Below are 14,180 nucleotides of genomic sequence, written 5' to 3' on the forward strand. Positions count from 1 at the left end.
CCACTTAATACCTACACTACTACATACTCCCCCCTCAAGTGAAGCTACGTCCCGGAGCTGTGGGCCACGGGCAGTTGAACTGTTACGGGTCCTGACTGGGTTATAGTTGTATTCTTGTGTTAAGAACACCCAGTACCTACGTCGGCTCCAATGTTACCGAAGTGTTGTATGAGATGAAAACATGAACAACTCGGCAGGGGTTTAGGTTTTATTCTGGATCATCAATCGGGTTGGATATGAAGACCCCTTGTTGCAGATATCGCTATAACAGACTGTTGTCACCTACATGATTCTCTGTGAATGTGAGTTGTGCAGTTGCTGTTAATAATAGCTTGTCTTCTCGAAAAAGTGGTCTGTTCTCCTTAAATGCCATAAAGATTCTGACCAGGAGAACACAGAAACAAGGACACTGGGCTAATCTAATAAATACTGATTGTGCGAGCGACGTTTATGGTCGGGGTGTCGTGAATCATGCTCCTCCGGAAAATATATTGAACAAAAAAATGGCTTGAGCGGGGAGGTTCGACCTCCAAAATCCCCCCCCCCCCCCCCCCCTTGAAAAATTCTTGAAATAATCTATGCACAGCAGAAAGAACAATAATAATATAGTGTGCATAGCGTGGTAGGGCCCATGGATTAATATATAATTTTATAATTTGTAGGTCGACAGCTTGAATTGAGCTTTATAGTTGTTTTTGTTTAAAGACATCACTAGAGCACATAGATATATAAATCATCGGCTATTGGATGCAGGCCCGTGACCAGGATTGTTTTTTTGGTGGGGGTCGTTTAGGCTTATGAAGTGCCTCTCACGAGGTTGCGAAGCGCCCGTGTTACTGGGGGGGGGGGGGGGGGAGGGTGTGTGTGTGTGTCCAAGAACATATTTAAAAAAAAGACACCGATGCTACGGGCCTGGGATGCCAAACATTTGGTAATTTTGACGTATGGTCTTAGAGAGGAAAACTCGCCACATTTTTTAATTAGTAGCATGGGATCTTTTATAAGCACCATCCAACAGACAGGATGGGGTGGGGGTGCGGGTGCGTAATCGACGGCCCAAAGGGCCGGAGTTGCTTGGGAAGTCCGGGGGGGGGGGGGATTTTTAAAATCTAGAATGCAGGAGATGCATTTTCCTGCATTCTGGGAAATAAATTGGACTATTTTACAACGAACCTCGGCAGACTATGGGGGGTGCGTATGCACCCACCCCACCCCTGCGTACGGGCCTGCATATCATGGCCTTTGATATACCAGTCGTGGCGCACTGGCTGGGACGAGTTATGTTCCCACTTTTCTGTGCGTTCTAAACTGCGTCCGCGCGAGGCAGAAAACGCTTGTTTATCACACCAACATGGCAAGCAGTGCGGGAACCAAGTTTCGGATTACAAAACAATCTAAGGGAGACTACTCCAATGTTTTGTTTCGTTTCTATTCCACTGGTATGCGTGACGATTATATTACCATGCGATTTGTCATTATATGTCGCGCATTATTTACAGAACGTGGTAGACGATTTGATGTGTCAGCTTGGTTGTGTCTTGACTTCGCTAAGTTATCAGTTTAAAATGTATTAAAAGTGTCTTGTTTTACCCTATTATAATACAGCAGCATGGACGGTTTAGCTAGAGCGCAAGGTATAGATGTTAGCATAAAATAAAATAGTTAAACAAATGGCTAGCTACGTAACTGCAATGGAACTGAGGTGGAAAAGACTAAAAGTCACTTTTCTGTTTTCGCATCCATCGTTCCTTGTTTATCAAAGATTATGCTTCGTACGCAATAAATAAAATATATCCAACGCTTTTTTTTTTGGTTTAAATATGATATATCTGGCGAATGGGAAAGACTTCCGATGCATGCTAATATCACCACTAACCTTAACCCTAAACTTATACCTGAATGCTGGAACGTTCGGAAGTCTTGCCGGCAAGCCGCAAGGGTTACTTTTATTTCTTTTATCTTTTAAAACTTAAACTTAATATTTTATCTAAAATTAAGAAAACTAAAAACACTCTGAAATGTAAACAGCATTGTCTAGCTCAGTGTAGAATTTAGAATAATTTTCAAAATTATGGTAACAGGGCCCAGGGGTCAGGGTAAGTATAACTTACATGATGATAATGTGGATTTAAAGTGAAAGTACAGTAACATAATATTTATCTATTGTGTGCGAATCCAAAACAAGGCCATAGGCCAAGTTAGGGTTAGAAAAGTGTCAGTTGTCAGCCTTAAAAAAACTTTTTAATCATACCATATTATTGGTATTGTAATCTTGTGGGTCAACAATTACAGTGTTAGTAGCACCTAACAAATGCAAGAGTATGATTCAGATGACAGCAGCATTCGAAATAAGCACTTGTCCCTTTGTCCTGACAAGTGAAAATCTATTCTGACAAGCGAAGTGTACCTTGGTGGTTGTCCTGTAGACAAGTGAAAATGTTCAATGCAGTTTGATTTAAAAAAATGAAAACATTATCCTTGTACTTGAATTAAACAAACCATTTATTTGGACAATTGAAAATAGTGACGGATAAGTAAATTTCTAGATGTATTTGTCCGTTGGACTAGTAAACAATTCTGCTTATTTCTATCACTGGACAGTAATGATTAAACAGGACTTTGTCCAATAAGAAAACAATAACCAACAATTCCAGGCAAAGTATAAATAGTATAATGTGAAAAATAAAATAAAATGCATGTATCCCAAAACTAATAATGCTAACTGCTCATGTCCTATTCTAGCTCAAGTCTCCTCCAGCCCTCCCGTTATTGATATGTTGTAGGGGAGGGCTAGAGAGGACTGCATGTGTGTAATACTTTGGCAATCGTCGATGACCAAATGGTAGCCAACTACTGTGTCTAAAACACGTATTTTCCTAAATCTGATGCCACAGAGCTTTAGTTTGATTATTTTTGAGTCCAGTCATAACATTAAACTTACATGTTGTTAACCGGTGTCACGTGGGCACACGCTTTGATCTATCGCACAGGTTCGTTTGGCATACAAGCTTCAGGTTTCTTCATGTAGTGTTGGTACTGGTTAACAAATAGATGTAAGTTTAATGTCATGACTGACTCGAGAATAATCAAACTAAAGCTCTGTAGCATCAGATTCAGGAATTCTTTTTGTATTTTAGACACAGTAGCTGGCTACCATTTGGTTGTTGACAACTGTCGAATTCAGGGCTAGCTCTGGCATTTGCCAGATTCGCCAATTGTGAAATTTGAAAGCAGTTGGCAAATTTTATTTTAATTTGGGGCGAAATAATTTTTTTTTTTTTTTTTTTTTAGAAAATAACTGTTAATTTCTGCAATTTTTGAAGTTTAATAAACAATTTGGTGAAATGTTTTGCTCACCCAAAGCTAGCCCTGCGAAGTATTACAGGTATCAGGTATTACAGGTATTTTGTTATTTACCACAGGGCTAGCTATAACACTTGCCAAGTTCTCCATTTTCAAATGTTAGAAATAACTCGCAAATTTTATTTTTATTTGGCAAAGTAAATTCTAAATTCATGTAATTATTGACAATTTTCAGAAAAATAACTCGGTTTGTGCAATTTTTGAACTTTAACAGGTAAGTTAGTGATGAAATTGCTCAGCCAGAGCTAGCCGGCACTATAGTCCATCCCATTATTCTTTAAACCTTTTTTTTGTGTAAATAATTTGAGTTTGGTTAGAGGTAAGAAGAAAAGCAAAAGTGTTTTGGAAATAAAAAAAATAGACCATTATTGTGTGCAATTTACAAAACGGTTGGCTCAGACATAAATAACGTGTAGTACATTCCATAGTATGAAAAAAGGTGTTCCCTGTGGGACGGACTATAGGTAGTTATGGGTTTGAAATCTTTTGAAATTGGATATTGCATTTCATATACGTTGACAAAGTTTAAATAGCAGTTCTCTAACCATCATGGGGTGAGACGTATTGGGTTATTTCTCGTTACAGCCAGTGCCCCACGACTGGTATATCAAAGGCCGTGGAATGTGCTATCCTGTATTGAGTAGACTGACCATTGTTTTTACCTTGATTAAACTTGCAGGTGACCAGATTCAGTTGATTGATACAGACGCTAAATCTAAACTGCCCAAGTCGGTTTCATCTGACAGTCCCAGCGATGAACCTGTTGGAGCAGAGTTGTCTTCCTTGCATGCTGCACAGACACCAACCAGTAGCAAGAAAAAAATGTGAGTATTCAGGCACCCAGCACGAATCCCCCCTCCCCCCCTCCCACCTCCCCTCCCCTCCCCAAACTTCGCTTAAGTTAGATTATGTGGAGTTAATTTTAAGATGTTGCCATGTTGATTAACATGTAAATTCACCTGCAAGGGGGGTGGGGTGGGGTGCTTTCATTTTCATTTCAACTTATTTTCATGCTTATATCAATTAAGGTTCAAGCATACTGTCCTGGACACACATCTCAGCTATCTGACAGTGGGTTAGTTGTTAGGTGGTTAGTGGTTAGTGAGAGAGAAGAGGGTCTAGAGGCCTTACACCTACCCATTGAGCCCTTAAGAACTCGCTCTGGGTTGGAGCCAGTACCGGGCTGCGAACCCTGTACCTGCCAGCCTGTAATCCGATGGCTTAACCACTGTGCCACCGGGAGAGCTGAAAACTACTCCTTGAATTAGTCTTAGAGTAGTGATAGGGAGTGAGACTGATAAAGCTCCCCTTAAAGGGACAGACCCTACTTTCTAAACACTACAATATATTTTTCATTATTAAAGCCGTTTTTAATAATTTAAATTAGGAGTACTAACATTTTATTATTTAGAATATTCATTTTCGTACGCCTAAAGTAGTTCTGTTAATCCAGGTTTTTGTAATAACCCAAAGTGCATTTTTCATAATTCTAAAAACGCACATTAGTCTGAGAAATAATGGTTATCGAGACAGGCTCTATATTCTGTGAGGAGTCAAAGTGAAACATCAAAATACATGTAGCTGCCCAGCTACATGTAGTCCCCCTGATCTTAATGACTTCAGTGTTAGCAAGGATTCTAGATTATGATAGCCCCACTCCCATGACTAGTGATATTCAATGTTGGGCTAGTAAATAACTACTATTGCCATGCCTGATGACTAGTGAAAAAAAGTCAAATGTTGCAGTTAAGTCTATTTTGTAAATATGAATATCCTGACCCCAATGTTAGTGTTTTTTTAGCTCTTATTTCCCTCTTTAGGTGACATATCTGATTATTACTATTATTTAATAAAATTGTATTAATTTAATGTAAAGTAGGGCTAGTTAATTTTTAATTGTGGCTAGTAAATTTAAAAAATCACTGATCCCATGGCTAGTGGATTTAATTTTTTTTTTTTAGAAGCTGTGGTTAGTATGAGTTAGGGTTAGGGTCCATCTTTATATTGAGATCGGGGTGGTGGGATTACAATTTGTGTTAGGATGATGTCCCTTATCAGTAGATTGATAGGGTACTACACACCAGCCCATTGTTAAAATATTCTTTACGAAGAAGTACGAATTAGTTAAATAATGAATTGGTTACCGACTTTTCGGAACATCTTAGATGTATTCATTGGTATTGGACATCCATGAAGAAACTTTGTCAGTTCATTTGCTAAGCGATAATTTCCGAATGCATAAGACATGAGAGTTATGTCCCGTATTTTTTGTGTGAAAGTCTATGGCCTAGAATGTTTTTCATCGAACGCCGAGTTTTATAAAAGGTATTTGGTATATATTATATCCATTTTTATTCAAAAAGTTAGTATTCTTCTTAGAAAATGACAAAATCATCATTTAACTGCCATTTGACAGCTACGTTAGTGGCTTACAACTGCCTCGTAAATTTTCACAGCAATTTACGATGATAGTAAGCTACACCAGATCGTGGAACGGGCTGGTGATCGTTGACAAAAATTAAGATCGCGATGGTAGGTATTTACGGCAATAGTAGTGCGAAGATCGTTTCGTGGAATGGGGCCCTGTTAAAGGGACACACCCTAGTTACGGCTAGTTGTTAACCATTATGGCGTTGTTTTTCGCTATTAAACCCATTTTTTCACAAATAAAACTGCACTTTACTTACCGTTTATTATTTGAATATACATTTCCATTCACCTGAAGTGCTTTTTGGTAATCCTGATGTTTGTAAAACCACGAAATGCATTTTTTGCATTTTTTCACAAGACGTGCTGTCGAGAAAAAACCGTTAAGCAAGCGAGGTCCAATCTAGTTTTAGAGGGAATCTTCCTGTGTAAACGTCACAGATGTTGGTATACCACGTGACCGTTATCATTTTGGTTCGGTTTGTTTTCTCGTGCACGGTTCGTGCAATCAACATCCGATTTGTTGTTGTTCATTTGTGAGATTTTTCTTCACAGTTCGTGAACATTTTCAGTAACAATAAAGTTCAGACAAGTAAGTGTCTCAATACAAAACGTTACAAACCCTTAAAACCAATAATTTTGCTAAGTCTTACGATATCTGGAGAGGGGATACAACCAGGACAGACCAGGAGAGGTGAAACGAACGCACCCCAAGTCTGTGAAATTTGTCGTGATGTAGGCATTGTTGTGCTTCGAGAGACATCTACCGGTGACATCAAAATACTAACTTTCAAAATTATTTCAAGCAATTGGGACATGGGGATTCCCATGGTATTTATCGATATAAAACCTGCTTTTTCACTTCATTTGATAAAAACGTGATCTAAGTGTGTTACAGGTTTGTAGATTAACCAAATTATAATTTATTTTCGCAGGATGGAACTAGGGTGTGCGGCTTTAAGTAATTTTTGTAATGCTCTATCATCACACATGCGTTTTTAAAAATATGAGAAATGCATTTTGTGATATTAAAAACATCAGGATGACCAAAAATACTTTGAATGTACGGAATGTGATAATCTAAACCATAAAATCTAAGTAAAGTATGATTTTAGTTATTAGAAATGGCTATAATAGTCGAAAATATGCCTTAGTGTTTAAAAGCTAGGGTGTGTCCCTTTAATTGCTGTCCTAACTTAGGTTAAGCCCTTTAAAGGGACTGTCCCAAGTTTGCAACCATTGTAAGATGTTTGCGATAACAGAGCCTTGATGGCGACTACTATTTCATACTAAATACATTTTCTTGTTTAGGATACCAGTGTCTGTATATCAAATGTGTTTGCGGTCGTATACTAATGTTTATAGCACTCAGTTTTTTCTTAATTTGTGATATATATTTTTTCGTACGTATGAAGTTATTGGGAGGTAAAATCTGGTTTGGGCTACTACAAGCATTAGGACAACAACAAACACCTTGTAAATACAGACACTGATATTCTAAATAAGAAAATGTATTTAATTTGTATGTTACGTCATGGAAAAGGCTCTATTGATCGGAAACAGTTTACAATGGCTGTAAACTCAGAACTGTCCCTTTAAAATACATGTATTAATTACCATATTGATACTATATTAATTCACATGCTAAGAGGTTCTCAAAATGATTCTCATTGAACTAGTCTCAAGGGGTTGGTGAGGAGTCAAAGTGAAACATCAAAATACATGTATTAATTACCATATTGATACTATATTAATTCACATGCTAAGAGGTTCTCAAAATGATTCTCATTGAACTAGTCTCAAGGGGGTGGTGAGGAGTCAAAGTGAAACATCAAAATACATGTATTAATTACCATATTGATACTATATTAATTCACATGCTAAGAGGTTCTCAAAATGATTCTCATTGAACTAGTCTCAAGGGGGTGGTGAGGAGTCAAAGTGAAACATCAAAATACATGTATTAATTACCATATTGATACTATATTAATTCACATGCTAAGAGGTTCTCAAAATGATTCTCATTGAACTAGTCTCAAGGGGGTGGTGAGGAGTCAAAGTGAAACATCAAAATACATGTATTAATTACCATATTGATACTATATTAATTCACATGCTAAGAGGTTCTCAAAATGATTCTCATTGAACTAGTCTCAAGGGGTTGGTGAGGAGTCAAAGTGAAACATCAAAATACATGTATTAATTACCATATTGATACTATATTAATTCACATGCTAAGAGGTTCTCAAAATGATTCTCATTGAACTAGTCTCAAGGGGGTGGTGAGGAGTCAAAGTGAAACATCAAAATACATGTATTAATTACCATATTGATACTATATTAATTCACATGCTAAGAGGTTCTCAAAATGATTCTCATTGAACTAGTCTCAAGGGGTTGGTGAGGAGTCAAAGTGAAACATCAAAATACATGTATTAATTACCATATTGATACTATATTAATTCACATGCTAAGAGGTTCTCAAAATGATTCTCATTGAACTAGTCTCAAGGGGGTGGTGAGGAGTCAAAGTGAAACATCAAAATACATGTATTAATTACCATATTGATACTATATTAATTCACATGCTAAGAGGTTCTCAAAATGATTCTCATTGAACTAGTCTCAAGGGGGTGGTGAGGAGTCAAAGTGAAACATCAAAATACATGTATTAATTACCATATTGATACTATATTAATTCACATGCTAAGAGGTTCTCAAAATGATTCTCATTGAACTAGTCTCAAGGGGGTGGTGAGGAGTCAAAGTGAAACATCAAAATACATGTATTAATTACCATATTGATACTATATTAATTCACATGCTAAGAGGTTCTCAAAATGATTCTCATTGAACTAGTCTCAAGGGGGTGGTGAGGAGTCAAAGTGAAACATCAAAATACATGTATTAATTACCATATTGATACTATATTAATTCACATGCTAAGAGGTTCTCAAAATGATTCTCATTGAACTAGTCTCAAGGGGGTGGTGAGGAGTCAAAGTGAAACATCAAAATACATGTATTAATTACCATATTGATACTATATTAATTCACATGCTAAGAGGTTCTCAAAATGATTCTCATTGAACTAGTCTCAAGGGGGTGGTGAGGAGTCAAAGTGAAACATCAAAATACATGTAGCTAATTACCATATTGATACTATATTAATTCACATGCTAAGAGGTTCTCAAAATGATTCTCATTGAACTAGTCTCAAGGGGGTGGTGAGGAGTCAAAGTGAAACATCAAAATACATGTATTAATTACCATATTGATACTATATTAATTCACATGCTAAGAGGTTCTCAAAATGATTCTCATTGAACTAGTCTCAAGGGGTGGTAAATAACTCAAAGTGAAACATCACACATACATGACACTTTACCATGATTGAAACGCGTATATTTTGGAGTCACAAAAAAAAGAATTTCTGCTAAAATGGGAGCAGCCATTTTGTTCTCGTTTTTTGGTGACGTCCAAAGTGGTATAGCTTGGGGCGAAGTGACATCAGCTCCGTCCATCTGCTCAATGCACAGTGTAAACAAATACTCTAATTTACGACAAGGCGCTTCGCTTTCATCAACCTGACTTGTAAAACAACATAAATGACTTGATAGTATAATAAACTATTTAACTAATTATATTTCAATTAGCATCAATAGAACAAAATGGAGTTATAGTATTTTTATTTTTTTTTTTAAATCCAAAGAAAAAAATGCATATTATTAAGCCTATTGGTATGCTACGTTCGAGCAAAAATGACCACTCACGATACCCAAGTGATAATTTTCTTTCTTTGGGACTATGTAATTTGTCAGTTTTTTTTATTTTAGATGGGAAACTACTTAATCAAGGGTTTTACAGAATTACTTACAGTAATAAAGTGATAATGTCTATTACGAATAGAGGGGTATCCGTGCGGCTATCAGACAATACCTTGTGATCCTAATAAAAGAGGCACGTCTTTTTAGTGTGTCTAGACAGTGTTTGGGGACCGTCTAAAATATACACCTGCCAATCAGTGGAACCACAGGTACAGGCCACGGAAAATAATGTATTAATTACCTAATTGATACTATTATTATTTCACAGCTACGAGGTTCTCAAAATGATTCTCATTGAGTTATTTCAAGGGGGTGACAATGAGTTTATTTGTATTACATCAAAATATATAATTGTACCATATTTACTGGGATGACTATTATGACAGAAAATTGCGATTGAACATCCGCAAAAATCAGGTATGTTTTGTTTCTTCAGTTCGAAGACTAATTCCTGACGTGACACGTTAGGTATTACGTAATTCACCAGCTTGCCAGAGGGCGTATTCACTGTGATTGGTACAAAATGGCTGCGCCCGTCAAAGTGAAAATCAAAATACCGTCACGTTTAACCATTTTATACTATATTAATTCACATGTTAAGAGGTAAGCAATATGATTCTCATTATAGTCTCAAGGGGGTCAAAAGGAGTCAAAGTGAAACATCAAAATACATTTAATTATTGAATGGTACTATATAATTACCTAAGAGGTTCTGCATGATTGTTCACAATTAGTCTAGTCCATTGTGAGGAGTAAAGTGATAGGACACACCACCAAGGTCATAGGTCATCTGGAGTTCAATACCGGGTGTGGCCTGATTCGTGTTGAACAACTGCCTGGGGTGGTGAGGAGCCAATTGAAGCAACCAGAGTACGGATGACGTCCCGGGGGATGGTGGCTCATTCGGCCTGCTAAGGCTGCTGCCAGCTCGGGCAGGGTCTGGGGCTGTGGGGGTTGTCGCTGTCGGAGGCGTCAGTCCAACTCGTCCCATAGAGCTCAATTGGGTTCAAATCCGGTGATGTCGATGACCAAGGAAGGACATTAATGTTGTTGTTAGGAAAGCCGTTGTGAGACTAGTGCTGTTGAGGCCTGGCGTTGTCATGTTGGAACACTGCGTTGGCGTTGACACCATAACTTTAACGATGTGTGGCCGGAGGATCTGGTCAATAAAGCCCTGTGCATTCAGGTTGCCTGCACGTGGACCAGGTCAGTTTCTGCCAGTGTGTGAGATGGCTGCCCACACCATGACACTACCCCCGCCGAATCTGTCACTTCCTGCACGCAGTTTGCCGCATAACGTTCACCACGACGCCTATACACGCGCATCTTCCATCATGACGTCGGAGCAGAAATCGGGACTCGTCACTGAAACCACACCTGTCTCCATCGCAGTAGGCCATTGTCGATGAATCTGGCACCACTGCAGTCGGAGTCGACGGTGTTGTGGTTTTAAGATGACACCTCGAACTGGAAGTCTGGCACGAATTCCTACCTCACGTAAGCGGTTCCGTACGGTCTGGTCACGATATCCTGCGCAAACCTGGTATTGCTGCGGCTGTGGAGGTGGCAGTAGTCAATCGTTCCCGAAGGTGGCGTACCCGGATGTAGCGGTCCTGCCCGGGGGTAATGACCCGTGGTCGACCGGATCTAGGGAGGTCACGTGTTGATCCATGTTGCTGGTAACGGTCCCACAGTCTGGAGATGGTGCTTGGGGACACATGGAATGCCCTGGCAACGGCCGTTCTGGTATTCGCCACGGCGTCTAGTCGGCCGATGGCACTGTTTCTCTGCGGTTATTACTGAGACGTGGCATGTCCTGGATTGTCAACTGTCGGCCAGATACAGAGGCCAGGCAAGCGACACCCTGCACTTTTATACTGTCGTATTAAATATAATATATAACGTGCAGACAACGCACGTGCAGTGGTGACATGGTTTGCACGTGGCTGCGTTTTTGCGAATATTCACATTTTGGAACTTTATTGTACAGTAGCTGCGTTTTATCGAATGTAACCGTGGGAATATGTTTGGGACATGCAATGACCTTATATTCACAAAGCATGAACCGGTAGGAAACATAAAATCGGAGTTATAACCCATTTGTACCCTTTTGCGTTTCTTTTTTTGAAGAGTATATATCGCTGAATATGCATACCATGTCAAATGCCTTGATTGTCCCCTCCTTTAAGTAATTTTTGTAGTGCTCTACATGTAGATCCCACTCCAAAAATGGAATGCAAAACAAAAAAAAAGTACATATAAAAGAAAAAATATATGGATGTAAATTAAAACAACACATGACATGATGTGATAATTTTTATGAGTCGGTCAGATTATAACAGACTGGGTTTTTTTAGTGTTGGTTGTATTACATACATGGAGATTATTATACAAGCTTGTGTGTCGTACTGATTTTATGAAATGTGTGTCAGGATTTTTGTACAGTATTGCCCAAGCGAGAGCGAGGGTAATGCATGAATCCTGACACGAGTTTCGTAAAAACTCACACACAAGTGTAATAATTTCTTTATTATCCACATTATCCAAAATATTATTTTTATGAATAACAAGCTAGGACCATGTCAAAACGTTTGAAACGTACATGTAACTAAAAAGAGACGACAAAACAATGTCATTTTCCGAAATTATGTCGTTTTGATAAACACTGCGGAAGCCGTTAAGTTATGACGTCTCTTCACAAAATTACGTCATTCATTGTGCACGTCAAACCATTATGATACACATGGGTCATACTGGTTATATTAATAATATATTTCCCTGAATATTTTGAACTATGTACATAATAAATGTACATATGTTTGATTTTCAGTTTGGGGACCAACTTCAAGTCGTTCATTCTTTATGCATTGATCAGATTACAACAAACTGTTTTTTTCAGTGTTGATCATATTACATACATGTATATATACGTTTGATTTTCAGTTTGGGGACCAAGTCATTCAGTCTGCGTATTATCATCATACTGAATGTCGTGTTTGCTGTCTGCATCACAGTCCCACTCATTCTAACCATCTACCTCTTACCACCACAGGTACAGTATACATGTAGCTACATCATTAGGAGAGGCCTAGTTAATTTAGCAAACTTGTGCCCAGTCGTTTTGTTGTTTATCAGGGTTTCAGACAGCTTCAGAGTTGAGACAATTATCGTTGTGTCCAAAATACAAATGCCCATATTAAGTACAAACATTCTGACCTCAATATTTCACCTCAAAACCACTAAAATGTTTAAAGTTTAATTAGATTAAAATAACTTGAAATGCATTTCTGAATAGTGACCACTCTACACTAGCTGTTAATGACAGTACTGAACTAAAACTGACCTTCCTGCGCTCAGAAAAGACAAAAGTCCCTATTGTGCCCAAATTAGTGAGAGCTACATGTAAAGCTCTGTTTATGCAATAAAATATGTTTTCGGTCAGTAGCTTAATTTTTCTAGATTTTCAACTCATATTTATTTTATTTAGTTAATAATAATAATAATAATCACAATAATTTTAATAATAATAAAAAAAATTATTTCAAGAAATGTTCACTGAACTAATGAACCATGTTCCTGAAAGACCATACACGTCCGGTTACAATTTGTTTCTTTTCTTTTCTAACAGATCGGTTCTACTGGGGCTGTAGCTACTGATGTGCCAGTCTGCTCGGAAGTTGGCCTCGACATACTAAAGAAAGGCGGAAATGCCGTGGATGCCGCCATCGCAGCGATGTTTTGTCTCAGTGTAGTTCACCCACATAACTCAGGTTTTGGCGGGTACGTTTTACCCTTCGTTGTGTTACTAACTTCATGAGGCACATGTACAGCTTAGAGATTTTCAAAGCTGTCTTAGTGCTACGATATCGTAAAACCATCATAAGCTATGACGTCACAATGTTTTACGATATCGTAGTGCTAAGTTAGCTTTGAAAATCTGGGCCCAGGCCTCTGAAAATTGCGTCTAGGATCGATCCCCGTCGGTGGACTCATTGGGCTATTTCTTGTTGAAACCAGTGCACCATGACTGGTATATCAAAGGCTGTGTGATTGATAACAATTAGTTTGATGTCGCGCATTTTACCTACATCTTTGAAAACGTTATGCTCAGGTCTTGTTGGCTTGTACGCAAATGACCCATCCACATTACCTAGAGACCTTGCGAATTTGCATACCATTATTAACCGGGTTAATACACTAAATTATCACATGGGTTTATAGCATGGATATCATGGGTAGTTATAGGATAAAAGATATTATTATCATAGTTTAACGATACCTCAAACAGTGGCCAAAATTAGAATACTAGAAGGTGTCAAAGTATGATATCAAAAAGAGATGACTGCCAATATACTAAAAATGCATGATATTAACTGATATCTACTAAATATCAGCATTTTTAACCTCTATAAACACTAAGATTACTTACAGTCAATAGTATTTTTTAATAGAATAATTCCAATTTTGCCCAACTTTTGATATATTGTTTTGTAGATCTAACAGTACAAACTCATACATGTACCATAAAACATTTTCTTGCAATTTGTTTTAGGGTTATATGTC

The 14,180-nt window shown here is 38.0% G+C and overlaps 1 protein-coding gene across 1 annotated transcript in view; it reads left to right on the forward strand.

Annotated features, from left to right (window-relative positions):
* The first annotated feature begins 1,510 nt into the window (after positions 1–1,510).
* LOC121377404 (glutathione hydrolase 1 proenzyme-like) overlaps positions 1,511–14,180 on the forward strand; it is a 36,513-nt gene continuing 23,843 nt past the window's right edge. The window contains exons 1-4 of the mRNA XM_041505383.1: positions 1,511–1,634; positions 4,043–4,187; positions 12,561–12,669; positions 13,246–13,397. Coding sequence (XP_041361317.1) covers positions 1,610–1,634; positions 4,043–4,187; positions 12,561–12,669; positions 13,246–13,397 — 431 coding nt within the window. The 5' untranslated portion in view covers positions 1,511–1,609. The remainder of the gene's footprint in view (positions 1,635–4,042; positions 4,188–12,560; positions 12,670–13,245; positions 13,398–14,180) is intronic.

This window comes from Gigantopelta aegis, chromosome 7 (genome assembly GCF_016097555.1).
Source record: "Gigantopelta aegis isolate Gae_Host chromosome 7, Gae_host_genome, whole genome shotgun sequence".
Classification (NCBI taxonomy): Eukaryota; Metazoa; Mollusca; class Gastropoda; order Neomphalida; family Peltospiridae; genus Gigantopelta; species Gigantopelta aegis.